Source organism: Lindgomyces ingoldianus (genome assembly GCF_010093535.1).
Source record: "Lindgomyces ingoldianus strain ATCC 200398 unplaced genomic scaffold BDR25scaffold_3, whole genome shotgun sequence".
In the NCBI taxonomy this organism is placed as follows: Eukaryota; Fungi; Ascomycota; class Dothideomycetes; order Pleosporales; family Lindgomycetaceae; genus Lindgomyces; species Lindgomyces ingoldianus.
Genome location: NW_022985164.1, coordinates 2111516 through 2137767, shown reverse-complemented (window position 1 = coordinate 2137767; position 26252 = coordinate 2111516). Strand labels below are relative to the sequence as shown.

General features: G+C 51.4%; 7 protein-coding genes across 7 annotated transcripts; 4 read left to right on the top strand and 3 right to left on the bottom strand.

The window, feature by feature from the left end:
- Positions 1-383: 383 nt before the first annotated feature.
- BDR25DRAFT_210452 (SGL-domain-containing protein) lies at positions 384-1710 on the top strand (the record flags this gene model as incomplete). The annotated part of the gene is made up of 4 exons (XM_033684647.1): positions 384-422; positions 617-780; positions 830-1068; positions 1145-1710. The coding sequence occupies 4 exons, from the start codon at positions 384-386 to the stop codon at positions 1708-1710; spliced, it is 1008 nt and encodes a 335-aa protein (XP_033553575.1).
- Positions 1711-1747: 37 nt separating this feature from the next.
- Positions 1748-2483, bottom strand: BDR25DRAFT_349794 (uncharacterized protein; the record flags this gene model as incomplete). The annotated part of the gene is made up of 5 exons (XM_033694600.1): positions 1748-1847; positions 1880-1958; positions 2019-2037; positions 2069-2124; positions 2267-2483. The coding sequence occupies 5 exons, from the start codon at positions 2481-2483 to the stop codon at positions 1748-1750; spliced, it is 471 nt and encodes a 156-aa protein (XP_033553574.1).
- An 8768-nt stretch (positions 2484-11251) lies between these two features.
- On the top strand, positions 11252-13884 carry BDR25DRAFT_322095 (uncharacterized protein; the record flags this gene model as incomplete). Its single annotated transcript, XM_033692010.1, has 2 exons — positions 11252-11395; positions 11953-13884. The coding sequence occupies 2 exons, from the start codon at positions 11252-11254 to the stop codon at positions 13882-13884; spliced, it is 2076 nt and encodes a 691-aa protein (XP_033553573.1).
- A 7034-nt stretch (positions 13885-20918) lies between these two features.
- On the top strand, positions 20919-21510 carry BDR25DRAFT_68583 (uncharacterized protein). The gene has a single exon (XM_033698921.1). It carries the CDS (start codon positions 21093-21095, stop codon positions 21465-21467), a length of 375 nt encoding a protein of 124 aa, XP_033553572.1. The 5' UTR covers positions 20919-21092; the 3' UTR covers positions 21468-21510.
- Positions 21511-21553: 43 nt separating this feature from the next.
- Positions 21554-22662, bottom strand: BDR25DRAFT_322094 (DUF1746-domain-containing protein; the record flags this gene model as incomplete). Its single annotated transcript, XM_033692009.1, has 2 exons — positions 21554-22340; positions 22394-22662. 2 exons carry the CDS (start codon positions 22660-22662, stop codon positions 21554-21556), a joined length of 1056 nt encoding a protein of 351 aa, XP_033553571.1.
- Positions 22663-22895: 233 nt separating this feature from the next.
- BDR25DRAFT_252905 (mitochondrial hypoxia responsive domain-containing protein) lies at positions 22896-24027 on the top strand. Its single transcript, XM_033686205.1, has 2 exons — positions 22896-23096; positions 23191-24027. Exons 1-2 carry the CDS (start codon positions 23050-23052, stop codon positions 23678-23680), a joined length of 537 nt encoding a protein of 178 aa, XP_033553570.1. The 5' UTR covers positions 22896-23049; the 3' UTR covers positions 23681-24027.
- Positions 23709-26225, bottom strand: BDR25DRAFT_391120 (uncharacterized protein; the record flags this gene model as incomplete). The annotated part of the gene is made up of 5 exons (XM_033698131.1): positions 23709-23793; positions 23852-23895; positions 23973-24035; positions 24088-24172; positions 24253-26225. The coding sequence occupies 5 exons, from the start codon at positions 26223-26225 to the stop codon at positions 23709-23711; spliced, it is 2250 nt and encodes a 749-aa protein (XP_033553569.1).
- Positions 26226-26252: the final 27 nt, after the last annotated feature.

Genomic DNA, 26252 nt, shown 5'->3' with positions numbered 1-26252 from the left:
CGCGCCCAGAATGAGATGGGTATCAGCATATGTACCTCGATTGCCACTGCGGCGGTCCTGGGGCAGAGGAGAGAAGATTTGCGCTTTTCGTCTTCTTTACTGTCGTAACACTCACCTGTTCCGAGGAGTTCAGTCCGTGTTCGTTACAACCTCTATCACATTCCGTTCAGGGATTGAATTTTCGAGACACCAAAAGAAAATCGGAATCGTAAGCAGTAGGAACGTGATACAAAATGGGAGGCGCGCTATCAAAGCTGTGGGGCGCCTGCAGAGCGGCATGGACTGGCGGTGGAGGAAAGAACGCGCAAAAAGTCAATGGGACGACAAAGGACCTCGAAAACAACCTCCCGACTTCAAATACGCCTGCGAAACCACCTACGCCAATGCCGAGCATAGGAGTCAAAAAGTATAAGATCACAGAGGTATGTACAAATTTCTGAACCTGAGATTCGAGCTGTGGAGGGGTAGCTTTTGCCCCTCTCGTCCTTCGTCATTGGAACTCCATGCTCAAATTTCGAAGAGCGAGGCTTCTCTCCTCAACCATTGGCGTAGTGTGTGCTCGATTGATTCAACTAGCTTTACCAAAAGCTCTAAGCTGACATTTTCTCTTCAATAGCCATGGATTCGCCTCAATTGCGCGCTCGGCGAAGGACCGTTCTGGGAAGACAAAACCAACATGCTCCGGTTCATTGACGTCGAAAAGATGGAATATCACCGTGTTGACTTGAACGCCGGCCCTTCAAGCTATAAGCTGGTGAGGAAGATGGACGTTTCAATAGGGTGAGTGGACAACAGAAGTCTCCCAAATTCGAAAGCTAACGGGCTCTAGATGCACAGCGGATATCGAAGGCAACGACAGGGAATTCATATTCGGTGGTAAGTACGGCTATGGCTTAGCCAACAAAGAAACCGGCGAATACAGGTGGCTCAAAAAGGTCTGGAATGAATGGGAAATTGCGGAGGGCAAACCAAACTACATGCGCGGAAACGACGGCGCTGTCGACTCGCAGGGAAGGTTCTGGGTGGGCTTCATGAACGATCCATTAGTCAAGGAGCCAGTTGATGAAGGTACGCATACTCAATTTGTCATATCCAATTCTAGTCTCATGTAGGGACCCTGAAACTGACATGCATTTGCTCACAGGCTGCGTATTCCGCCTCGACCCCGACCTCTCTCTCCACCGCCCTCTTGAAAACATTACGATCCCAAACGGCACCACCTGGAACGCGCTTGACAATACCATGTACTTTGCCGACAGTCCTTTCCGCACCATCTACAAATTCGACTACGATCCAGTTTCCGGCTCCGTCACCAACCGTCGCTCCTACTTCACCATGCCTGAAGACAACAGGTACGGCGAGAATGCTGTGCCGGATGGACATTGCCTTGATGAGGAGGGGTACATGTGGACGGCTCTGCACGGGGGTGCAGCTGTGCTTCGGATTTCGCCCGAGGGGGAGATTGTGGCCGAGATTGAGGTCCCGACGCAGCAGCCCACTTGTCCGTGTTTTTGTGGGGAGGATCTTGTGATTACGAGTGCGGGAGGCACGAGTGGGCCGGGTGGGGAGGGGGTGGACGAGTTTGCGGGGAGCGTGTTTAAGATTAATGTGGGCGTTAAGGGGTTGAAGAGATTCAAATTTAAGGGGGTTGTGGAAGCGGAGGGTGGAAAGGCTGATGGGAGCGAGAGTAGCAAACAACAGCCTGCTTGAAGTTTCAGGAAACAAGAGATGAAAGAAATGAAGGAGCTTATTGTAATGGAATGACCTCGGTTTGGTAAATTGTTAGAGACCCTTTTTGTACGAAATTATGAATGACTTCCCTTCTGCTGTCTCTCCACTGGATATATCTTGAGTGTGACGGCGAACTATATCAGGATACTCAAGCTCGCTACCGCTTCCATCGTTGTCGTACACACTCTTACTCCATGGCTTCTGTCCCTTGAATTCCTCTAAGTTTCCTTCGAGGTTTCTCGTGCTCTAACTTACCACAATCTCTACCTAGCATTAGCATTCGCCACTCCTAGCTTGGAACCCTCCCTTCGTCGTGCGATCAAACACATTAACCCACTAACCTTAACACCAACCAACCAATATCCATGATTGGGGGGGAGGGGTTAAACCACACTTAACCGCCCATTACATGGTACATGTGACACAACCCCTGTTACCGAATTTTGTATTATAATAAAACACCCTCGCTTTACCTTCGTTGTTTACACATAGAGCGGTGCTGAGAGGAAGTGTCTACTAGAACCTCTCCGCCAACAGTTACATGAATAACTGTTGTTTGATATTTTCTCTTTCTGGGAGAGAACCCTTATTAACTGAGCGAAAAGTGCACTAAGACGTGAGATAGGCTCAGATTCTGTAGCATGGAAAGGAATTGCATGGAAATCTTGAAAATGAAGTAAAATGAAAGCTTGTATGAAGGATGAGGTCAGGGACACGGTTGAGGAGGATAGGAGAGCGAAAGCGGATGGCATATAGACAGACTTTATCCACATCTAGGCAAAGCTGAAGGGTCAGTCATTCCAGCTTAGAAAAGTTGAGCTTGATAGACTTTTATTTATACTCTGTGATGATATTGAAATAGAGGGATACAAGAAGGAAGACGAATAGTGGGAAATGGAAGATGTAAAGATAAGGTTTGACAGCTATTTAGTCGCTTCTTAGATAAATACAACCCACTCTAACTGACAGTACAGATAACTCATATGACAGGCTTAAATGCGTGGGGGTAGAACTCTATGGAGTTGCATAGGCCAAGTGGAAAGGGCTGGATTAAAGGTTCTTCTATCCTAGATCAGGTATTACAGCAGCTTCGGGATAGAACAAGAAACATTTAAAACGAGGGTGATGTTTGGGAAAGTAGAAGTGTCGCTAGTCATTTCACTGGGGGAATCAAACAACAAGGAGACAGATTGAACAATAAGTATAAGCCGATCGGCCCAAATAAGGTAGAGTACCTACAGAATGAAGCGCAGATGTCTAGACTGCATGCGAGTTGGTGGATAAACCAATAATCTCTCCTGGGTATAGGGTGTCTATATTACGAGAACGGCCTTTGAGACAGAATACACAAGAAGATCTCCTTGGCCGCTAGGGAAACTGCTAATAGTAGACTTCTAAAGCATTCGTAACACCCGAACGGTCCAAGCAACACCCAAAAATATGCCAAAAGGCGATCTTCAAAGAACCAGTCAGTTTTCTTCCAGATGACGGTCGTATTCAAGTGCTTCCTTTCTATGGCGCGAAGATCCTTGCCCATACAATCCCCAACATAATTGTATAACTGGAAGTTTTTAAATGACAACCGCTCTTTTCTTCCTAAGGTAAGACTATTTTAAAGTATATCCCAGGGCAGGCCCGACCTAGCTACCAGCTTCAGGTAAATTCAGCTGTAAATTTTATCTCCCAAGAGCATTGGTCGTTCAAAAGCATCGTACAGTTTTCCCGAGAAGCAGCCGTATGCAAACTGAGGGACCTATCTTGGTCTTAGGTTATCAAAATTATAGAATAAGCTTGGAGGGTTTCACAGTGCGAAGGCTGCACGTTTTGGACGCCGAGAGTTTGAGGTGAATGTGAGAGGATTTAGTGTTTGTAATGGGGGAGATGGATAGAAAGCGAAATTGAAAATGTAGGAAAGGAAGGGAAACAGCAGTGGCATGTCATGAGAGACCATAACGCCTGCAAGAAAAGAAACGAGAAAAGACATTTTGGTTTCTCTGTAGGAGGATATGGAGAGAAGAGAAGGAGCTGCTCGATTATCTCCCGCTTCAAAGAACTCCACTTACTACGATTGCACTGCCTTTCGGGGTCATCTTCACCCTTTCGCCCAGATTCAATTCTCATTTCTTCAGAGTAGTTTGCAAGATTTTACTTACTGTTACCCTGTCAGACTTTTCCTCACGCTTTGTGTCATGTTTGGCCCATGAATCACATTATAAGGCGACCAAAACGGACACCGAAGGAGTTTAACCCACTCCCAGCACCTAGCAGAGAATCAATGTACCTGTGTGCAGCCTCTTTTTAATGACATCATCTCGCCCAAAATTCTTCGGATTTATATTTCGGAGTGTTCTTGATCCTAGCATCGTACCTAGTAGCCATTCGTGAAAGCTGTTAGCACGACATATTCGAGAAATTGGTCAGTGATAGTCGAGCTAGATAGTTTGCTTTAAGGTAACAATTCCGAACTTGATATCCACTAATCATCACATATCGTAGCGGTATCTTCCTCGCTCACCCATAAAGCAAGTTCGAAACTCAAGAAACGACAAGAGTCCTGGAAGGTGACTCCAACCACAAGAGCCATTTCCGCGTTATAATCCAATCTGCCGCAACAAGTGAGGCGTTATCCGTAAGCTAGCTAGAGATTAGTATATTTATGCGACGAAGGGGTTTTCGGTAAGCAAAATGCGAGTCGGAGCGGGCGCAATAGCTACAAGGTTGAAGAATATAGGATGGGGTTCGGATGTGGTTTAATGCGGATTTGAACGACCCATATGACGCAAAGGGTGAAGGATTCTATTCTAAGAGCAGACCCTTGAAACGCTCAACAATTCCATTGTGAACTTAGGTTGGCATGAGTATGTGCCGTGGCATTGAGATTTTTATAAGATTCTTAGTTATTTTTTGATGAGGCTTGCGTTGAGGGCAGTTGTGCTTCCAAGACCCCCGATGCTGGTCCTCCGATTGGAATCCCAGAAAGCCAGCTCGAAGATGTGCTCTCCGCGGGAATCGACGAATCAAATGGCAGTGCCTTAGCCACAATAATGTCTAAAGCCCATATCTCAACTGAAAAGAGGGAACTGGAATAAGAGTTTCGGAGTACCGGTAATTGCAAACTGCCAGATGACCAACGTGGGGAATGCTTGCAAAGGTGGAACAGACATGACGTTGCGGGCTCGGAGCACCATTTGGACCACCCCTGCTAGATAAAGAGTTTGCGGAAGCCCCCCCCGGATGAACAAGAGGTGAGCTCCAATATTCGGCCGCGACACCCGCCTTGTGTAACCGTGTGTTACTCCAGTAATGAGCACGTGCAACGATGCAAATATACCCAGATTGAGTACGTTGCAGATATGTCACCGCGACCACGGTTCCTTCTGCGGCCTTTTTGCTTTGAGGGAAACTTATGACTCCTCTGGCTTTTTCCTATAATGACAAGATGTGTCGCTGCCCGGGTGAGGGTGTGAATGTGGCCGCACGTGCTCGAAACTTGCTGCTCGTCATCACATTGCGTGCGTTAGCGATGAGTTAGTCTGACACAATAGTACCTAGACATGGGACTCCTAGAATGTTCAGGAACCAGAATTGGGCGTCGGCGAGTCCGAGACATAATATAAATGCGATTTCTTATCGGTGAGTGGATACCTCAAAGTATGGGACTGCGCTGAGTACGGCTGGGCCTTTGAGCCCAATATTCCGCCTGATTAGGAAGGAGAAATTTCTGGTTGAAACTCACCGACAAGGGCTAGGAGCGGAACAGAGAGCCTTTTCAAGAAAGCATGCTTGATAAATCGTGTCGGAGATCATGAAGGTTGAGCAAAGACGACGTGTGATGGCGGCACCACCCGACAGGATCTGGCCGTGCTTGCGCAAAACTACTAAAACGTCTTAAAAAAAAGATGCAATATTGCAAGCGAGGAATGACTCGTAAATATTAGAAGGATCCTCTGGGCGACGTCATGCTCGAGTTTTTGTCGCGTGTCATTCGAGAGACAAAATCCTTTGCGCTGTATCTCGCAGGGAGTGGCAGCTGTCATTGAGGCTATAATAGCGGCAATATAGTTCTCTGCCGAGGGACCTCGCCCTCTTCTGGCGGTGAGTTGGTGACTTGTTATGCAGCTAGGGTAGATGTTGTTGACCACGGAGCAGGCATGATCGATGCAATGAACGTGTTCAAGATCCGGTTCCGGGCTCGGTACGCTTCATGTGCTTTCCAGCAACCCACAAGGAGTTCAACTTTTCCACGGTGGCCTTGGTATAACTACTCTATTATAGCGGAAGATCAGGTGCCGGGGTGCATCACGTCTGGGGTTGAAACTCTTACCAACCTTGGAATGCGACGAAACGTCAAACGACACACGTTAGGAAGGCGCCCTAGCCTCCTATCCATTCTGCTGGGACTATGTCCATGCTGGGCCACGTCGCGCGAGTACATCTGAGACGGTTATTTGGAAGTCGGGACTCTATAAATTCTCAGACATTTTGTGAATATCATTTCCTTGCGACAGAAGTCCCTCCGAAGTCCCGTAAATGGAAACTGAAATTCTAAGAAAGGCTAAATCGAATATGCACAGTCAAAAAGCATTACTGATAATGGGAAGCAAGTCTTCCTGCTTGCCACACCGCTCTGCCATCACATCTGATGAAATGAGGAACGATGGGTTCTTCGCTTTTCACAATCCCCACGCTGGAGTTGGGTGTGACCGTTGCGCCGACAGAGGATTGCTGCCCGCAAGTAATCTTTCTTTTTCTTTTCTCTTCTTTTTCTCTATACTGGGGTGAGATTTTCGGTTCAGCAAGTACATCGCCGTCTTCTGCTCATGAAAGGAGGATGTCGAGCCCTGAGATTCCACTGCAAAATGCCAGCGTGTCCCTTAGAGACTGTACTGAAAAATGCACGTTTGTGATGACTTTGGGCCAATCCCTTTGCTTTCTTGCCCCGAGTCAGTAATAATAATTTCGATATTACATATAAGAGCCGTAAATAGCACCAAGAGACTGGGGTGGAGTCGTGTAACGTCAATCCTTGAAGGGGCGAATAGCGATACGGAATGAAGATGCATAGTTGAGGGTACCAACAGTTGCACATGACGATACCGCATGCGGTCGATTGGAGCTAAATGTCGTGAATATGAGCAAGGCCTTTTGGCGAGATAGGCCCTTCGACATCCCTAGGAGCATCGTTTTATCGGGGCAAAAGGTGTTGTATGACTGAATCGCAGTGTGCTTCCCTCTCCCTGGAAAACGAGCTTCGAACGCAGGAAGTAGCGTGATAAGTTTGGTGACGCTGAGTTGTGCACACGTCTAATCGCCATGCCGTTGACGTCGGGGTATTCTAAGCCGATCATTGAGTTATTACAAAGCAAGTAGTGCCAGGCGAGCAGCAAAAGGAGGTACGATACGCAAATATTGAATCCAGTGCAGGGGTTTAGTCAAAGGCTCTGGCGCCGGGTAAACCATGAAGTTCGAATTTCCTTCTCGAAGGGGGCCACGAGGAGGATCTTTCATTCGACTCGAGTCTGCGCTCAACGGTGGCGGACGAAGCCGTGCCTAATTCTTGTTCGGAAGGCACCCTCGCGAGCGGCTAAAACGTGAGGTTCCCCTTTGTACTTGGCCCTAGCGTGTGCCCATGAGCAGGACGCTATTGGATTTCGCAAAGAAAACGTAGCCAATTGAAAACCTGGAATTTGCAGGAATTAAAAACCACGAGGACATCTGAGCCTTGTCCAGCACTTTAATAGCTTCTCATGCCTGTTCTAAGGTTCTGCGTCAGTCCCGACTCTCCAAACGACAGCAGGTGTTCGTGGCCATGCGGCCAGTGTGTATAATTCTTGAGTACTATAGTCCAGGGGAGGCTGGTCCTATTTTTGAAAGCTGTCGTGCAGCGAAGGCCAGAAGCAAACATGGGTTGGACAGATTCAGAGAAATGCTGCAGCCTGACATGACTTGCACAAATCCAAGTGCCCCGAGCTTCTGACAGGGCTGGTTATTAACCTAGATGAGGCACATCTAGGTGGCGATCCTCGTGGGGACATTTCCAGGAGAGTTCGTAGAGGCTTCAGCTTACCAAGTTCCGAGGAAACGAACCGAGGGTGATAGGCAGGCGGAAAAAGCGAGTACGGGGAACGAAATCACGATAATGCGCCTTGATCAGACTCCGCTGAAACCTCAAGGAGTGGCGATTCGTTTCATGGGTCGATGAACGGGTTGGGAACTGGTGAGGCGGTGAATTTTGCAATATCCGCTCTGTCGGTAAATTGGCTGACTGGGCGAGTTTCTTCTTTGGGATGAGAGGAAATCTCGACGGATCTGCGGAAGCGGCCGCGTGACCCTTTTGGAATCCAGACTATGATGGCGGGAACAGTACTTCAAAAATGTAGAAGACGAAGGGCGAAGCATTCTGGCCAGACAATAGAATGAGGCTTCGAAGATAGAGTGTCGAGTTTGCTATCGTCAGCCATGCGGCTTCGTCATCGCAGGACACCGCCTTCGGTTTTCGTCAGAATAAAGGGAGAACTGTCCGGACGACAGGCTGAACAGGGTGTCGGATAAGTGCCGATGTGTCGAACTTCATTCCCGAACTGGCCTGGTCCCTGAAAGCACGCAATAATGCCAAGGGTTGTATCTGAGAAAGGATCAATTGAGGATTGCGAAAGCTCATCGGGGACAGGGTAGATAATATGACAACAGACAGGCACTGTGCAACCCTGTTGATGGGTGAAGTGTCCCGCAAAAAGTTGGGAAGAAGCCTTGGAGGAGAATGCAAGGCTCCCAACTGCCGACTGAGCAACCGAGGGACGGTTCCTTCCCTCGCCCGAGATGCCGCATGCGGGAAACCGAACAACGAGCCAGCGATGTCGCAAGTCCAGTCGCCTGTTACTAGCCCCCGAATCGAAAAAGCAAAGAGAGCACCCAAATGACTCTCTGTTAGTCAGGCGTCCATCTCATTTCGTTTGGAGCAGCATGCTGGTTTGAGAATTCGGCGTGCTTCCTACTGGGATGGTATGGAGCAGGACGCTTGTCGCGGCTGGTAACAATAATAATATGAGCAGCGGGCAGAACGAACGCGGGCGGACCACCTTCTCCTGAACTGCTGCCCCTTAAGGACTGGGGGGGTGAACCGACAGCTTGGATCCGGCCCCGGAGGAAACAGGTGGAGGGCAGACCTGCTTCAAGTTTTGGCGCCGAATCTTCGATCATCTCTGAAACGGCCACCCGATCACCCCAAATCCACCTGACGGCGCTGCAGTGACCATGGTCCCGGATGCGAGCTATCACGCTTCGAGTCATGGCCACCCCCTTCTGGGGAGCTCGGTTTCGGGTCCCTGGTTGCTCTCCCCCGCCAGGCTGTGTTGTGTGTCTATGGCCTCACCACCACATCTTGCTCGATAAGCCAGGGGGCGACTCGAGCGAGATTCGGGCGAGCAAAAGGAAGCAAAAAAGAGATGGGAGCAGGAGGCGTAACTATGTTTGGTGTTGAGTGGGGAGAATGAGAGAAGAAAAGTGACATGCACGAGGCCAGTTATGCTTGTCCCTGCCTCTCCTCATTCCTCTGCTGCGGGGAAGGCTCATCATGGTGCCTCCGACGTTGGCCGACATCCCCTCAACACCAACCATCCGTCTCCCGCCGTCACCCTCACAACGCAGCAATCCCATCCTGTGACCGCGGCCACGGCGCCACAGAGGATCCGTCACGCTGAATTTGAGAAGCTATGCATTAGTGTCGCGCGAACGAGAATGAATGAGCAGCCACTGAACGTGGGGTGCTGTGGTACCTTAAGAGAGGGTGCGACACCCTTCCTATGGGCTAATCCAGCGTGTCGCTGTGTGGGTGAGACACTCGAGTGGGGAGAAAAGGAGTGCGAATAAAAGCACACATTCTGCGGCAATTCGCCAATGTGCAGCAGGGTGATGTGCAGCAGAATCCGTGTCAAGGTCGACAAGGCGACGTAATGCAGCCAATCACAGAAATTTCACACGCCGAAATGCGCAAAAATACGCCCAGTGCCTGGAATTCCGCAGCACATGATCGAATATGCAATGCGGCAGGGTTCGCGCTGTTGAAGCCCAATGGTTCCGCCCGTCACATTGCAGCGCGGATGTTCCGCCTGGCGAGAACCTCGAAACAAACTGCATCGCATTAGACGTTCACGCGACCGGGTTCAGACTCGACTGAACAATGCCCCTTCGAGGCCCGCATAAGATGCGTCGCGGAGCTTTGTGAGCCAAAACCCGCACGTCGGGAGCGACGATGCGCATCATCTGTGAGCTTAGCCATCGCTGGCCCAAGCTCTTGGTTGAACCCCCACGACAGGGCGTGGGGCGGACAGTGAATTGCTGCCGAGGGGACCCCTTGTGCGTCGCGATTCTCTTGTGACTTGTTCACTGGATCCTCGCTCGCTCGTCAGAGGAAGTGCGTTGTCACACCTCAAGTTTCTCCCCCCCGTTTCTCTCTGCCCTCTCTTTCACCCCCTCAAAAACGCTAAGTTGAGCAGTGTTCGCGCCCCCACGAGTGCAAAATCCTCCAAATGGCCCACGTCAGGCACACTCCCATGGCCTGCCGTGCGTGGAGTCTCCATGATTGGCGATCGTCTTCCGGGGGGCCGTGGCGGCGCGAGTAATTTGAGCCCCTAAAAACGTTGGCCGCCCGCAGCCAGGCCCGAGGGTCTTTGCTGATGCCCGACATAACTGACGTATGGCCGTCATCCTCGCAGGTCGTCTGAAGGCAATATCAGACCATTCTTGCAGCACCCAAATTCGATCGTATCTGGGATGCTGGGCGGTGTCGAAGCCGCTTTACGCTCGTCACGGGCTTTGGCTTCATCGCCAGACCGGGGTGTGAGGGGAAGCAAAAAGGAAGAGCACTGCTTGTTTTGTTCTGACCTGGTGCTCCTCTATCGATATGCTGTCACTTGTCGTCTGTCGTCTGCTATCTGTCCCCGCACGGTGTCGGGCATTTGTAGGCAGCGAGCGAGCAGGATAGGGAAATTCAGTCGAACGGCGTAGGGCGCTCCCGAGCGAAGGGAAGAAGCGTGTTGTCGTCGAAGCCGTGGTGGCCTGCTAGTGCAAGCCTCGCAGTTTGGTGAGATGCGACTCTTCGACTGGCACATCACACTCTCTCTCTGCTCCTGGTTGCCCCGCCCTCGATGGCTCCACCAGTTGCGCGACGACCAGGGACGGCTTGCTAACTGTGATCGAGGGCTGATGCGGTGCCAAGCTGTCCAGCCTTCGCTCTTCCTGGAGGCGAGCCGGGGTGCTTCCGCTGGATCCCTTCGCTGGCGCTGGGGGCAGCTCATGGTTGAGGCTGCTCTCTTGCGGCGAGTTGCAGCGTCAGGATGAGAGGACGCCCGCCCGAGCACGGCACTCTCCCCGCTTGGCCTGCTGCGGCTGCAGCGCCAGGCTCCCTTGGAGTCGTCCCGGTGTCGAGTTGAGGAAGAGAGCGGCCGTTGGCGTGGCCCATCACGGGGCGGGCGGGCGCAGCCTCCGTCTCTGGTGTTTTCTCGGCAGGCGGCGTCGCACCATGCGCTTGCGTCGCGTTGGGCAAAATAACCACGGCATCCTGCAGTCGATGCTCTCTCGTGAGGACCATGCGCGGTCTCTTGCGGCCGCCGCTGTGGCCAGCTCCCGTCTTCCGCGCATGGTTGTCCACCGTGCAGTAGCGCTGGTCAGCGTCAAGGTCTTGCGTCTGCGCAAGTGCCAGCACGACCTTGCCTTGGCCATGTCCTGCTCGCGACCACGAAAGCCCGCCCGACAGGGAAGCATGTACGTTGAGGGCCTTTTCCTTTCTGGCGGGAGATGGAGAGACAGGGGTCGGCAGGCATGATTGATTTGCTCCACCGCCAGCCAAAGGCTGATCCCCTCTAACCCAAGCTTCACACCGCTGCACTGCACATCTTCTTTATATCAGTGGCGGTTGACGCATCTCGCATCTCTTGGTCACGGGCCTGCCCTCCACTCAAGTTTCCTACCGCTGCCTGCACGTTTGCTTCACTCCACTGCACATCTCTCTCCGCTACTGTCCCACCAACGCCCGTTGCCTTGCGTTCCTACTGCGCTCTCCAATATTATCACGTAGCTATGGACTCTGGCCTCGACGCTATCTGAAATTGATCCCGATCCTGACTACCAACGAACCGTCTACGTGCTATACTTTCAGGGCCTCTGTTTAGCATTCGCTAGCGCTACAACCTTCTCTCATTCCTTCCGGTGCTCTCAATCAAGCTATCTCTCTCGTCCTTCCTTGGTTGGGTCGTTACTGCAACGACGACCCCATATAATCAATTCACGCTGGCTACCCAAACACTCCCCGCAATTCAAAAACCCCACGTTCATTACTCAGACCGGTTCCAGTGTTCTCTGACACCGCCATATACAAACGACCCAAAGCCGAGCCAGGGCGAACCTCCAACATCGCGCCAGGGAGGATTTCCTGACTACCCGGACCGCCCATGGTCGGCTCATCGAGGTCGAAGGGGCTTTGACCAACGGCCCCTGATGTCGCAACCGGCTACGTCAGGATCTCAATCAAACCCTGTGGATGAAGCCTCACGGAGACTCCAGCAGACAGGGCACCATCCTCAATTTCCTCCAGAAATTCCGCCAAGCATGCATTCACTTCCCAGAGACCACATCCGGAATGGCCCTCCCGGTCCTCCGGTATCTCTACCTTCTCTACGGCAGTTATCAAACACTCCACCAACCCCTTCTTCTGACAGGAGGCCTGGAAATCCCCTGGGTGTCCAATCTATATTAAATCCCCAAGGTGACTTGGCAGAACAGCGCTTAGAACAGCGAGGTCGAAGACGCAGTGCCTCCCAGATGGAATCCCCGTCACCTATTGATTCACAACCTCCCCCGAGCCTCCCTTCTATAAGTAGGCCAACAAGTGTCGACTCGGCGCAGGAGGAGCCAGCATTACCTCAGAGACATTTCCAGATGCCTGGACGGCTTTCAACAAGGCACTTGTTGAGCCCTAGATCACCAAGTATGCACCGTGCTCAAAGCCTGAGTGTACTAAATCCACCCACGGGCACGATTGATGCACACCAGTCGCCTTTTCTGTCCCCCAGTACGCGTCCATACGGACCAGACCAAATTCCTCAGCCATCTCTTCCTACTCCTCCTATTGCCACTCGTCCAGCATATTTCGCTCCAACTGCACCAACCCCACCCCCCGGACTCAACCGTACTGACATCCGCCGCCCCAGCGCCGGGTTTCCGCAGTCTGGCAGTGCGAGCCCGATAGCTTCATACTCTCCCTATAGCCAGCCCGCATCAATCGCATCCAGCCAGTTTGAAAGTTCTAGTCAACCAGGATCTTATATGACAATCCCGAACAATGCCCAGCATTCTGGCTTCAATAACCCGCCGATTGCCATGGAGACTGAGCGAAATATGATTCCAATGACCCCCTCTGGACAGAGCACCATTCAGATGATGACAATTCATAGCCAGCAGGGACACAAGGTCCAGATTCCTGTAGACGTTCAGGCAGCGTCCAAGGTTGCCGATGAAAAGAGAAAGCGTAACGCGGGCGCATCTGCGCGCTTTCGCGCTAGACGGAAAGAGAAGGAACGAGAGGCGTCGATGAGCATCACCAGACTAGAACAGCAGCTGCGAGAGGCCCTCGAGGACACAGAATTCTACCGGAACGAGAGGGACTACTTCAAGACCATTCTCCTTCAACAACCGGGCCATGAGCGACACTATGCGCGTCCGCCATCGCCCCGGTTGAGACGCCATTCCACCGCACCCTCGTCTACCGGAGGAGGCGGAGGCTCAGGAGGATCCTCTTACTCAGGATACTCTGAACCCAGCGAGCCCCACGAACCCGAGCGGAATGTCAGGAGGAGAACCAGCAGTTACCATCCAGCTGCGGGTACGGCACCCACCTCTCTGAACGGCTCTGGGCCACCACCGCAGCAGTCCCAGTCATACTCGACATCGACGTTTCCTCCTATTAATCCGCCTCCCATCGATGGTCACCCCGCGAACCGACCCCCACCACAGCAATTTGACCCTCGGGAACAAAGGCCATTACCAGAGCTCCAGCCTCCTCAAAGGCCCGGCTTTCGCGATCCCTTTGTTTCCGATTCTACCCGATACGACAATAGAAACTGGGCACTGGGGCCTGCGAGAGACAACCGAGGGTAGAGGCGAAACACCAAAAAACCTAGCTGCTCTAAAGCACCCCAAATTGCGCGTTTGCTCGACCTGCTGTTCGACATACCCTTATCAATTTCTTTTGTTTAATTTGATACCCCAACACTAAGCGGCAGGCGGCGTGTTGCATTATTTTTTGCGGTTTACTTTGGAGGCTTGGTTATCTGGTAGCATTTTAGGTGATGACGGACAATACGCTAACGCTCATGAGCCGGTGTCCCTCCCACCTCTGACTGCCTCTGCATCCAGCGCATCGCCTTGTGTTTACGACTCGTTCAACTCCTCCCGTTTCATTTTGACAAATCTCTTTGATATCATGGCTCAATATACCCAGCATGGGCTGACATACCACTACTGCGTTTCCTTGTCTCCTTTGGCTCTCATATGGAACATATAGAACTCTAAACAGTAGAGTATCAAGTCCTCACCGACGCTTCTGCATATACCTCCAAAATGTTTATATATCTGACAGGAGCCCTTACAAGCTACCCTGAAATCAATACTCTTATTTTGCATGTACTATACCTACTTTAAGGGGTGATCTGGCGTTGGCACTCATAGTCTAGGTGGATGTATTGAAGAACGACTTTTAAGCATTAGGTCCACAGAAGCCCACGCGATTTGCCCAATGCAACAATCAAGGACTGTGCACGTACCGCGCTACCCCGCGAAGGGTCAAGGACACGGCTCCAAGACATGTCTTGATATTTCTCACAAGCTATGGCACTTAGGCATGCAAGTCACTTGCTGGGATCACGTTCGAAGGGGACCGTCTGGTTCTGCTAGTTTGACGTTGACAGCACGTCTGACCCATTCCTGACACCTCGGAGAACCGCGCATGACTCTCCTTGGAGAGAGCAAGTTCCACGCCACTATCATTCTGCACGTTCCGCTCCAGCCTTCGCATCAACATCGCCCCACAAGGCCACTCCTGCTCGGTCAAGATCCGATCTCGGGCAGAGTCGAAAGGATAATTTCCAGCCAGCCAATTCGTTTACATTTCGCGAAAGACTCTAGGGACACGCCAAGTTGGTGTTTTTGTTTTCGTTTCCATCTCCACCGCGAAGGGCGTTCTCAACTTTGCTCATCAGCCGCACGCTAGACTGGAGAATTTTTCGTCCCTATCATTCCCTCATTCGCCCAAATAATTTAGCGAGAAATTCCATTAACTCCGGCTTTTATTCGCTTTCCGTTGGCGTTTGTTCGTCAAACCCATGGTCCGGTTCCCGTACTATCTCCCCAGGGCACTAACATCTCACAGGGAATGGCTCGCGGACGCGGGAATGCATTCTTAGGAGGATTTTGAGCTGCATCTCAAAGTTTAATCTAGTGGGCCACAAATAATGCCCGTTGGTGGTGGTGCTAGCTATTCCATCGTCGTGGACGTAAGATCGCTCAACAAGGCGAACGCACGTGCATATTCTGTGGTCGATCAAAGGTAATTGGTAAAGAATTAGGCGCACCAGCTATAGACGTTCCGAGGCCTTCGAATTAGCAAAGCGAAACTTGGTATCATTGACTATTGTCGTTACAACAATGAAGCCGCGTTCTTGGGTGTGCGGATATCATCGGAGAATTCGTCTCGCTTGGACCTGCGTTTACACGCAAGGAGAATTTGTGGAGCTTGAACTCAGGGGATTGATGGCATTGCATTGTACATATGTACCTGGTACAGCACGCTGTCAGCCTCTGTGGGCTCTGACGGGAAAAGCAAACGATAGCGACATATAATTAGGCACTTACGTGTACCCATTTTCGACCTCTTCCTTCGTCTCAGACACGCCGTCGTACGCCACATCATTTCAAAAGCAAGCCAAACCATTCTTCTGGGTTAAGCCTGCGCAAGAGTTCAACTCCACTTTACATTGTCCTGTCCACGTCATATCATTGGGCTCTCTCCACACACATTATTCTGCGGTTCCCTATCTGCGAGGCTAAAATGACTTTCAGGAACAGGCCCACTTAATATCACGCGCAGTCAGCGGAGGGGAGTACCAAACTCTTGAAGGAACATAGCCCTCAAGTCTGTCCGACCGACGACTGTCGAAGTTTTGCTACCACCTCCGTTCCAGATTGCCCGCGTGCCAGGATATCGGACTTTGTCCCCGGAGCGGGCCGTTGGATAAACTATTGCACAAGTAACAGTGAGGGAGAGGGGGGTGGGGAGATCGGACCGAGCCCGCTAGCAACGCTGGAGGGTGGCAGAGTGATGCTGTCAGAGACCGCCCTGTCACAAAGTAGCCTGTCGTCTAATGAGACAAGGTCAAGGGAGAGGGGGAATTTGAACACATGGTACGACCTTGTCAAAAGTGATGATATCAACAACGGAAATTGGTGTTCTGCGGGAAGCTTCGTGTCACTATTTGAAAATCTATCCAGTAGTGATGCTTTGTGCTTCGCGCCATGCTGCAGCCCTCCAACCAACAACGGGCCGAATACAAGAGCGAAGGATCTCGTAACAACGATGACCCCAGAAGTCGAAAAAGAAGGGCCGTGGGGCTCCCATTCTGCCAAGGTGTGTGCGACAGGCAGCGGTCTCCTGGACAGTTGAAGAGGGGAGAGTTCTCGAGGGGAATTTGATCGTGTTCCCAATTGGGAAATCTGGGGGACTGAACAGGGAAAGGCATGGGGGTTCAGGCCCCGAGACTAAACTTCGTGGAGACGCAACTTGCAGCAGCGGAGAAGAATCGTGGCACCAATACTGACTGTTCCCAACTTTTGATAGCAGAATCTGGAGAGGAATTTCTTGGTGTTGCGCATTGAATGACAATGACATGCATGCATGCTTGCAAGGTCTCGTGAGTTGAGCCTTCCTCCTGGGCTCCACTAACAAACCTCCAGACGTGAGAGAGCTCTTCTAAATCTAGACCTCAACACCAATCTCTCCCAGCGTTACACGCTCTCATCTCACCTGCATCACTTCTGACCTTCCTCAACCTCTTTGCCAGCGCATTTCTTCCGCGATCCTACTTCCATGACAAACTACGGCGTCATTGCCGCTTCCCCGCCGTTCTAACCACACCGCTTTTTTCAACCTCACACTTCGCCAGCCATCAGCAATCCCGCGATGCAACCAAATCGACCGTCTCTCTATCTCCATGATTCATGCTGCTGACCGCTTCAGAGGGAGCATTCTTCATTTGCTGTCGTGCGATGCTCCACGTCCACGTCCACTTCGCCGATCCGACTCCACACCGAGTGACCCGCGACTCTGGATCTCTCTACTGAACCGATGAGGCACAGGACGACCTTCCAGTTTGGCCCACTACCAATTCTCTTTGTGGATACAGAGAGCAATCCAAGCTCATCCATCACGCATGAACAACGCTGACACCTATTGGATCTTTCCTTCGTCTGTCCCGCTCAATCGGATCTCGGAGATGTGACTTCCCTCACCGATTTCCTGTCGGCTGGGAAAACACACTTAATTAAACTGACTCGGAGCGGGCACGGGACAGGACGATTTTAATGAGCCAGAAGCGAGTGCACTACCCGTCTTGCGTGCCCATCGGACCGAGGGTGATCTGATCATGAGATGAGTCTCGCCTCTTAAGGAGCTCCACAACTCCGTTATTTTGCAAGTTCTCATGCTTTGATTCGCTCATTCTATTGCATTTTTCAAAGCATGTCATGCTTTACCCTCGCAGTATTCAATACCTTTCGAATCAATGATTTCTTGCATGTTACTCTTGGCTGAGTGGAGGTTGCTCGCGGACATTGTCTCATCGGCCACGTGTCTTTGCGATTCTCACCGTCCATCTTTAGCAGCTATCTCTCATGTATCCGAATGCCGATGAATGACAACATCCAACGCTGAAACTAGCATCTGAAAAGGATATCTTATTGACAAACAGGGTTACACACTTCTCACCACCTTGACTAATACATCGGCGCCGAGCTCCGCCTGCAGCATGACAATACCAGTCGCATCTCAATCCACACACCCCCTCCCACCCAATACGCCCTCGACTGGAATTTCCTACAGAAGATATTTCAGGTCAAATCTCCACACCGGCCGACCGTTGCAAATCTGCCTCGAGTCTCACTGACTCACCGAACGTTACACGGCATCGGTATGCCCCCAATTGCAAGAGGATGTGTGCGCATAGCCAACGCAGTTTCCCCATCCTTGCTGCATCCTCGAGACCTCCACGAGTGAGAGCGGGGCGCCTGGGCGCCTATGCATGTGATGGAGCGTGCGGCTTGCGCAAGAGGAGCCTTATGCGAGAGAACGCAATACCGTGCCGATGGTGACACGACATTTAGGATGGCTTTTTGTCTCTCATTAGCAGCACGGCCGGCAAGCGATGCCCATTAAGCCCCAGAAAAACCAAAGAAAAAAACAACACTTCAAGGTCTCTCGCAACCAAGAATTATGCGCGATTCCAAGGCGAAGCAAATTGAAGCAGCACCATTGGCCAACTATTACCCTCGTACATACAAACTATCGATTTTTGACTAGGTGGCAAGAGGCAAGATGCAGGTATGGTATTAATATGTGTGGACACGTACGATGCAGGATGCATGAACAGGGGGCTCCGGATCAAAGCCCCTCATTTTATCAGTTCTCAGCCCCTCCATCGTCAGCATCCGGAGTGATGTGATGAGCTGCAGCTAAGGACAGTCATGTGAGCGGGAGCGTAGACGGGGCACGGGAGCGCGAGCGGAAGCGACTGAATGCCAGTCCAATCAGAAAATTCCGCATGGCTGGATTTCGAAAAGTGTTTGGCTGTGTTCCAGTGGCTTTTCCCGTCTCATTCCAGTTTCTGGTGAATCCGTTTAGTTCCTTCTCATCTGGGCTAGTGCGACTTGTTGAAATGTAAATATGGCCCCATTTCTTATTCCATGCACCAGATCTGTACTCACATGATTAAGGATTCCTCCAAGCCTGGCATTCTTCTTGCAACTCGGACAACGCGATAACAGCCTCGAACCCCCTGCAATACGAATGCGAATGGTGGAACAAGAACGGTGGGCATCAATATCTCTTCTTGCTCATCAAGGCATTCCGAAGAACTACGATGAGGCAATCACGGTTTCATCAAACCGATACTCTCCGCTTGTTCCTCAAAAAGAAATAACTCCGACGGAAAGTTGAACGGTAACATGAACAATCCGCTTCAGTATCTTCATTATTGTCGCAAGGATGCCGAGTTTGATCCGGAACTTTTCAAGCGACTTCGCCCGCTAGTGCCTTTTCCAGTGGCCCGGCTCTAGAGATGAACTGCATGTCATGAGGTCAATTCCTCCGCAACGGTATCCTCGCTCCCCATTTTACTCCTGCATTAGGGTATTTCTTATTCTTTTGTCTGTACTTGTACTTTAGTCAAGACTTGACGAGTTTAAAAAAGCCGCACGCCACGTGACTGGCACGATATCTCCACAAATGCCACCTGAAGGCAGGGACCGTTGAAAGACTTGAAACTGAGGCTTTCGTCTTTCCGAGGTTCATCTGGATTTCAAAACAACGCATGATGGATTAGACGTTCAAGGCTCTTTCATTTCCCCTCCCTCCTGAGACTTCAGCATCTCAACACGGGAATTGCACCAACATTCTGGAAGTCGTATATATGTTCGTCTGAAAGGCACAAAAATGTCCGTTACCAGTAAACAATATATAATGCAGCGCGGTCAATTAATGCTGTCCGACCTCGCCAAACCACTTTCCATTCCCTACATCAAATCGTGCGTCCGAAGATAAGTGTTTTTGCTCCTCTGGAGAGGTCCTAACACGCCAGTCTAGTCCGCAGGTATTGGCCTACTGTGAAAGCAAGTGGAGCAATCAATTCTGCTTAATGTCCTCAAAACATGAACGATTTCCTCTTCCGTTCGCCGCATCGCAAATGATGGAACTGATCACCTCTTGTCTGTCCCTGCATGCTGCATACATCTCTGGGGCCTTGCAATGAGGTGGAAAAATATCACCACTAGTGCGATCCAATAAATGCTGTCCAACCTCGCAAATGCATCGATGATTCTTTCTTGACCATTGAGTGGCTGCTCTACTGACTATCTACGCATGAACTGTACAAAGGGAAGTACAAACAAGTCTCCCTAGCAGCCAACCGGACATTGGAAAGGAAAAGGTTGAATTAATGCTGTCCAACCTCACGAAACAACATGGACTATTCACATTCTTCGCCTCTCATCGAATCGTTGTAAAACACGTAAAATCACTCCGTATCAGTGGGTGGAGAACAAGGGATATCAATAACCCCTTTTTCTTGCATTGCATCACGTCGCCCCGCGCTTGCCCTGCATTCAACCTCTTCTTAGACATGGGAATGGATGCACATATGTACGTCAGATCGGACAAACCGTCATGGTTCCCCCGCTGAAGGAAAGGCATAGCCCAATCATATCGATCTTGTTTGGTATTACTTTCTTTATTTTTATTTTTTTTAATGCAGCATCTTGAACGTGACATGCTTTTTGCATTGCGTACATACCACATTTCCATCCACATTTCCATACTTTTTCCCATTCCACAACACATCCATGCCTGCCTTCCCGCTCACGAAACCCGCCCTGGAGGTGGCTGACTGTTCTCGAGCAGTCTTGCTTCTGCTGTACGACCATGGCGCCACCAATCTAGCCAACCAAATTAATCCCCTTCTCTCTCGACCACCACAAACATCCACCATGCATGCATGCATTTCTATGCAAGCAAGCAAAACGGAGAAAGACACGACCGACCGAGCGAACCCCGCCATCCGCCAATCTGACGCCCGTGACGCCCGATCAACGGAACCGTTCGCGTCGCCCGATGAGCCCAGCTGCGCCGCACAGCACCTTGGTCACTGGTTAGTAGGCAGAGAGCACGGCTCGGAACGTAGGCGGGACAGCGCATGACGGGACTAGGACAAGGACACTAAGATTCTCGACTCGCGGGCTTTCATGCATGGTATTTGCGGCGATGCCAATGGATGCGAGATGCGGGATGCGGGATGCGGGAGTTAGGAATTTGGGACGAGGAGCGGTGCGGCAAGAGGCCACGGCAGTGGGAAAGGGCCGAGGTTGACCGGTTCGTCGTGATTCGGCAGGCACATTTGACCATTGGACGCTTAGTGATTTTTTTTGAGCCGACTGTTACGATGAAAATGTGCGGATGGTGTTGCTTGTTAGGCGTTGCGGCGTAGTGCGTAAGTCTTGTGATGATGGCGTAATTGGGTGGATAGGGATTGTTGGGTTCCGAGTCAATGTACTGTGCCATCATGTGCTGTGCCGTGTTGTTGCGGGGCCTCATGGGCTGTGTGATTCAAGATTCAAGATACAGACACTGCATATTAACTAATGTGCCGTCGGATTCGGGTATCGAGCCGAGGGCAAGTCATGATGATCTCGTCTGGAACAACGACAAGGGATGGTTGTATGTGGATGCAATGTGGATGAGCTGGAAGGACGATGGATTAAGGTTGGAGTGGGGGTCGTCCATCCCGCGCTGTGCTCTTCTCTGCCCAGCTCTGTCCCATGAGGTGAGCCTCTCGAAAATTCGTCTGGGATGGGCCTTGATGTCTCGGATAAGACAATGCGCGGAGAAGGTAGATGTCTTCGCTTACGCAATTCAAGGATAGAGACTGCAGCTCTGCCACGGGCATGAGGCACAGCTGAGATACGAACAAGATAGGGATATGCAATCTCAAGATGGCTCCCTCTCATTTCATCCACCACCTACGCCAAATGTCATCCGGATGGTGTGGAGTTGGCGCAGGGTGTCAGGCGAGAGCGAGGAGGAACCTGCAGCCGTCTCCGACCGCGTCTGCCGAAACGTCGTGTAATTCTCATGTTCCTGGAGGAGCGTGTCGATAAGATGGAAATCCCCGACGAGGCATTGGCCTGAAGCGAGGGCGTCCAGGGCATCGGTATGACCCGTCTCTGAGGATGGGGGCAGGAGGGCGTCTTCTTCGTCGTGGTCGGTGCCAATGTCTGAGAGAGTGTCGGTGCGGCGTAGGATGCCACGCTCTTCGGCGTCGGCATCTTGGTCGCGGTCCGTGTTGTTGGTGTCGTTGGTGTTGGTGTTGGTGGGTCTGGTGTTCAGCCCTTCTGGGGTTGTGGAGTCTCCTTCGGCCGACCTTGAGGCGGAGGTTCCTCCAGATATCTTTGCAAGCTTCTTCTTCAGCTCCCTTCTTTTGACGTGGACTGACACCATGACCAACTGCAGCAATAGTATCGCCGTATCCAGGCCAACGAGCTTCCATTTGCTAGTGGGGCCGAGCTGTCCGATGAAGTCAATCATCAATCCACCATGGAGATATCCCCGAGTATCCTCGCCGGCAGAAGGTGCAGAATACAGCAGATGGAGGAGAAAATTCAGACTAAAGGAGACCAACATAAGCGGGAGGAAAGGCTTGTGTTCGTCGTATTGACGAGCGAGAGCAAGGTCGGGGAGCGGAGTGAGGAGAGTGAGTTGGATCAGAGCTCGGCAGGTGAACCAAAAGAATGAGCAGCTGTAATGTCTCGTCAGTTGTGCTGTTAGAGCCAGACATATGTGTAGACGAACTCTAGATGATACAGCGTAATGAGCTCCAGGAATACAAAAGTATCCAGCTCGCGCAACAAATGGTCCAGAAAGACCACTCTCTTCCTCTTTGCATCTATCCTCCGCTCTTTGGCAGATTGTTCCCTTCTCGCAGTATCTTCGTCGTCGTCGTCGTCGTCGTCGTCGTGATGCTCTGCTCCGGCGTGCAGCGACTCCGGATCCGGATCTGCAGCGCTGTTGTCGTTCCGGTAGGGCAATGCAGCTCTCGAGGACTCGGCCTCATCATTCATGGCGCAACAGGACAAAGACGCGCGCTGGTCTTCGTTGCATCCAGTCCAGCCTCGATTATATCACCAGGATAAGGGGGATGGAGTTTACGATCAGGCAACTGGCCAGGACGTGGTGCTTGCTGAAGTTGACTTGAGCTCGGAGCCCCAACCCTCGGCGATCGGAAAAACCGTGGTCGCCGAACCAGGCGGGAAGTGGTGAGATCATGGCTCTTGAGCTTCTCTTCTGAGCTGCACTGCACACGCGAACTCGCCGGTTGACCTCGGATACACAATTTGGGACTGCGCTTGCGAGAGAGAGGGATTCAATTGGCTTGCACGATATACATACCGTCTTAACTCACCTTCAAGAACACCCACACGTCCCTACCTCCCCCTCCATTCTCCACAATGAATCCAAACAGCGCACCGCTCCCCTCCTCTTTCGACGAAGACACGTACGTCCCCACCCCTACACTCCCCTAAACCCCCCCCCCTAAAGCTTCCCCCACAGCCCCTAAGCTCCCTCGTCCTTCGCTAACCCCCTAGCAGCGAGTTCTACGACGAATCCCGCGCTGGAAAAATATGGCGCCGTTTCCGCGAAGAGCCCCTCATTCCACTCGGCTGCGGGCTCACCGTCTGGGCCATTGTTGGCGCAACACGGTCTATGAAAAGAGGCAATCACAAGATGACAAATCTCTATTTCCGCCGCAGGTTGTACGCGCAGGCCTTCACCATCGCGGTATTGGTGGCCGGGAATATGTACTGGCAGAAGGATCGTGTGAAGCGGAAGGAGTATGAGAAGCTGGTTGCGGAGAAGGAGAGGATGGAGAAGAGGGAGCGGTGGTTGAAGGAGTTGGAGGCGAGGGATGAGGAGGACAAGGTGTTTAAGGCGAGGCTGGCGAGGAGGATGAGAGCCGCCGAGGGTGCTGAGGGCGCCGAGGGCGCTGGGGGCGCTGAGGGAGAGCTAAAGGGAGTCACGGAGATGGTGAAGGAGAAGACGAGGGAAATGAAAGAGAAAGTGGTTGGGGATGGAAAATGAGCGCGGATTCGGGAGGCCGAGGGCACATTCAGACATGTATCCGTATCTGTAGTTGGGTCATGTCAGGGAATCTTGGGGCTTGATATCGGTCGTTCAACACCGGTAGCTGGAGCCTTTATGCCTGCTAGTAAGTGCATTCGTTGTATATATTTCTTGCTTCTAACAGTTCACAATCTTGGGTCAAGGGAAAATGGGTTTGGGATGGGCGTGTGACACTATACTCGATCTTTACGTATCATTTATTGGGCATCAGAAAGGACTTATTTAGCTACTTCCTTGTCGAGAAGTCCACCTGATCAAGGAGTCGACATATCGTCTTTAATCGCCCTAGGAGTACAATATCCGCCCAATAAGTCTTGAACGACAACAGAACTTGATTCATGCGCAGAAGCTTAGATCCCTTCGACCATGTCCCTAAATTTGGCAAGAAGGTTGGGAGATGTGAACTTCATTGAAAACCTCTCCATCGCCACCTTCAGGGCTTCAACATTGCTCCATGCTTTCACAAAACACCTATCCTAGACTTACCTCTTTCTTCTCTTCACCCTGTCCAATATCTCACCTAAACAAACCCCCTAACAACCCTCCCCAACCCCTCAGCATCCTCAAACCCATGCCAATGCCCTACACCTGCCAATATCTCTAGCTTCGCATCTACCATCCCCTCCACCAATCCCTCGCACCACCCAACACTACTAGCCTTGTCCTCATCCCCCGCAACCACCAAAGTTCTACACCCCACCTTCGTCGCCTCAATCCTCCCTTTCCAATCTCCAGACCCGGCGAGCGCCGTACACCCCTTCGCATACCCCTCCGGATCCTGCGACAACAGCGACTGCAATACCGCAGCATATGCCAGCGGCTTCCCCTCCTTCGTCTTCAGGGAAGTTCCAGCCGTGGCAACCGTCTCAGCAACTGCCCTCATACCACCACCCCGCACAGCTTTCGCACGAGCATGATATTCCTTGACTGCAGCCTCCGGGAGCGGATTCGGCGGAGGGCCGATCAAGATCAGAGATTTTACGAGAGAGGGATTCTGTGCTGCAAAGGTTTGCGCAATCAAGCTGCCCATCGAATGCGCAACTATTGTGGCTCCGGCTTGTAATTGGGAGGCGAATTTGGTGGTTCGGAAAAGGGCATGGAGGTCTGCGGTGTAGGATTGGATGGAGAGGATGGATAATGCTGTTGTAGGGCTTAGACCGTGGCCTTCGAGGTCGGGCAGGATGCAGTGATGGGTAGATTGGAGGTTCAAGGTATTGATTAGTGGGGTAAAGTATGTGTGTGATCCGCCTAGGCCGTGGATGAAGACGATAGGACTACCGTTTTCTGGGCCGATGGTCTGGATGTAGAGGAGCTTGTTGTTGGGCAGGCCTGTGAGGCCTTGTCCTCCGTTCGTAATGCTTAGGTTGTGGATGGGGATTACTGGAAACTGGGGGAGACGGGCTTGGACGTGGTTCGCACTGCTCGTTTCCGCGACTTTGTTGTGCAAGGTTCCGAGCCCGGTGACAGATATCTCAACCTCATCGCCGGGTTGTAGAAATTTGGGAGGCTTGAGGCCAAAACCTACACCTGCTGGGGTTCCGGTTGCGATAACATCTCCTGGTTGAAGTGTCTGAGACTCCGAAAGCGTTTTGATGAGATTGTTCACCGAGAATATCAAGTCGTTTGTCGTGCCCTGCTGTCTCAACTCCCCGTTGACTTTTGTCTGGACTTTCAGAACCTTCGGTAGTTCCTTCACCGGAACTGCAATCGGGCCCATAGGGCAAAAGGTATCTCCCGACTTTCCGATATAAAATTGCTTATGATCTCTTTGTTTCTCCCTTGCAGTGACATCATTGATAATCGTATACCCCCACACATGGTTCCCAGCATCATCTTCCGAGATTCTATATCCCCTCTTTCCAATAATAACTCCAACCTCACCTTCATAATCCAGTGTTGAAGTAAAGTCTGGCAATGGAAGTATTTCCTCGCCATCAGCAATGATGGAAGTCGCTCGTTTCGTGAAAACCACTGGGTGAGATGGCATGTCAACATTATCACTGGCATCGTAGCCACTTGCGTTGAATTCTTTAGCATGCTCCAAGTAGTTCTTCCCAATAGCTAGGACATCTCGGCCTGTTAATGGAGGTAGGATCTTGACTGTGTCTAATGGGATGGCATCGTCGCCTGCTATAATGTCCTCGGGGCCGATCTCAATGACTTCATACAAGTTTGACAGAGCAGTTCCGGACGCATAGGCCAGGGGAGTAATAGTTCTCTTTTCAGGATCCAAATGTCCGATTCGGGTGCGTTTCGTTCCGTCATTTACGATGTACGAAATATAGTTCGTCAGTGGCTTCTCCATCATTCCTTGTCCTGCAATCAAAGGCTCCAATCTCAAACACTCAGCTGACGAACTCTTACACACTCTCCTGTTGACAACAATAACATTCAGACTTTCGTGGTCTTGTAGGATCGAAATGTCGTCAAGCGGGTTTCCATCAACTAGGATGCAATCGGCAAGGTATCCCGGCGCGATTTTGCCTAGTTCAACTTCTCGCATGAAAAGCTTGGCAACGCTGGCTGCGGC

Coding starts and splice junctions, on each gene's coding strand:
- BDR25DRAFT_68583 (XM_033698921.1), top strand. CDS start 21,093: ATGTACTGTGCCATCATGTGCTGTGCCGTGTTGTTGCGGGGCCTCATG.
- BDR25DRAFT_252905 (XM_033686205.1), top strand. CDS start 23,050: ATGAATCCAAACAGCGCACCGCTCCCCTCCTCTTTCGACGAAGACAC. Junction 23,097..23,190: donor TCCTCTTTCGACGAAGACAC/GTACGTCCCCAC, acceptor ACCCCCTAGCAG/CGAGTTCTACGACGAATCCC.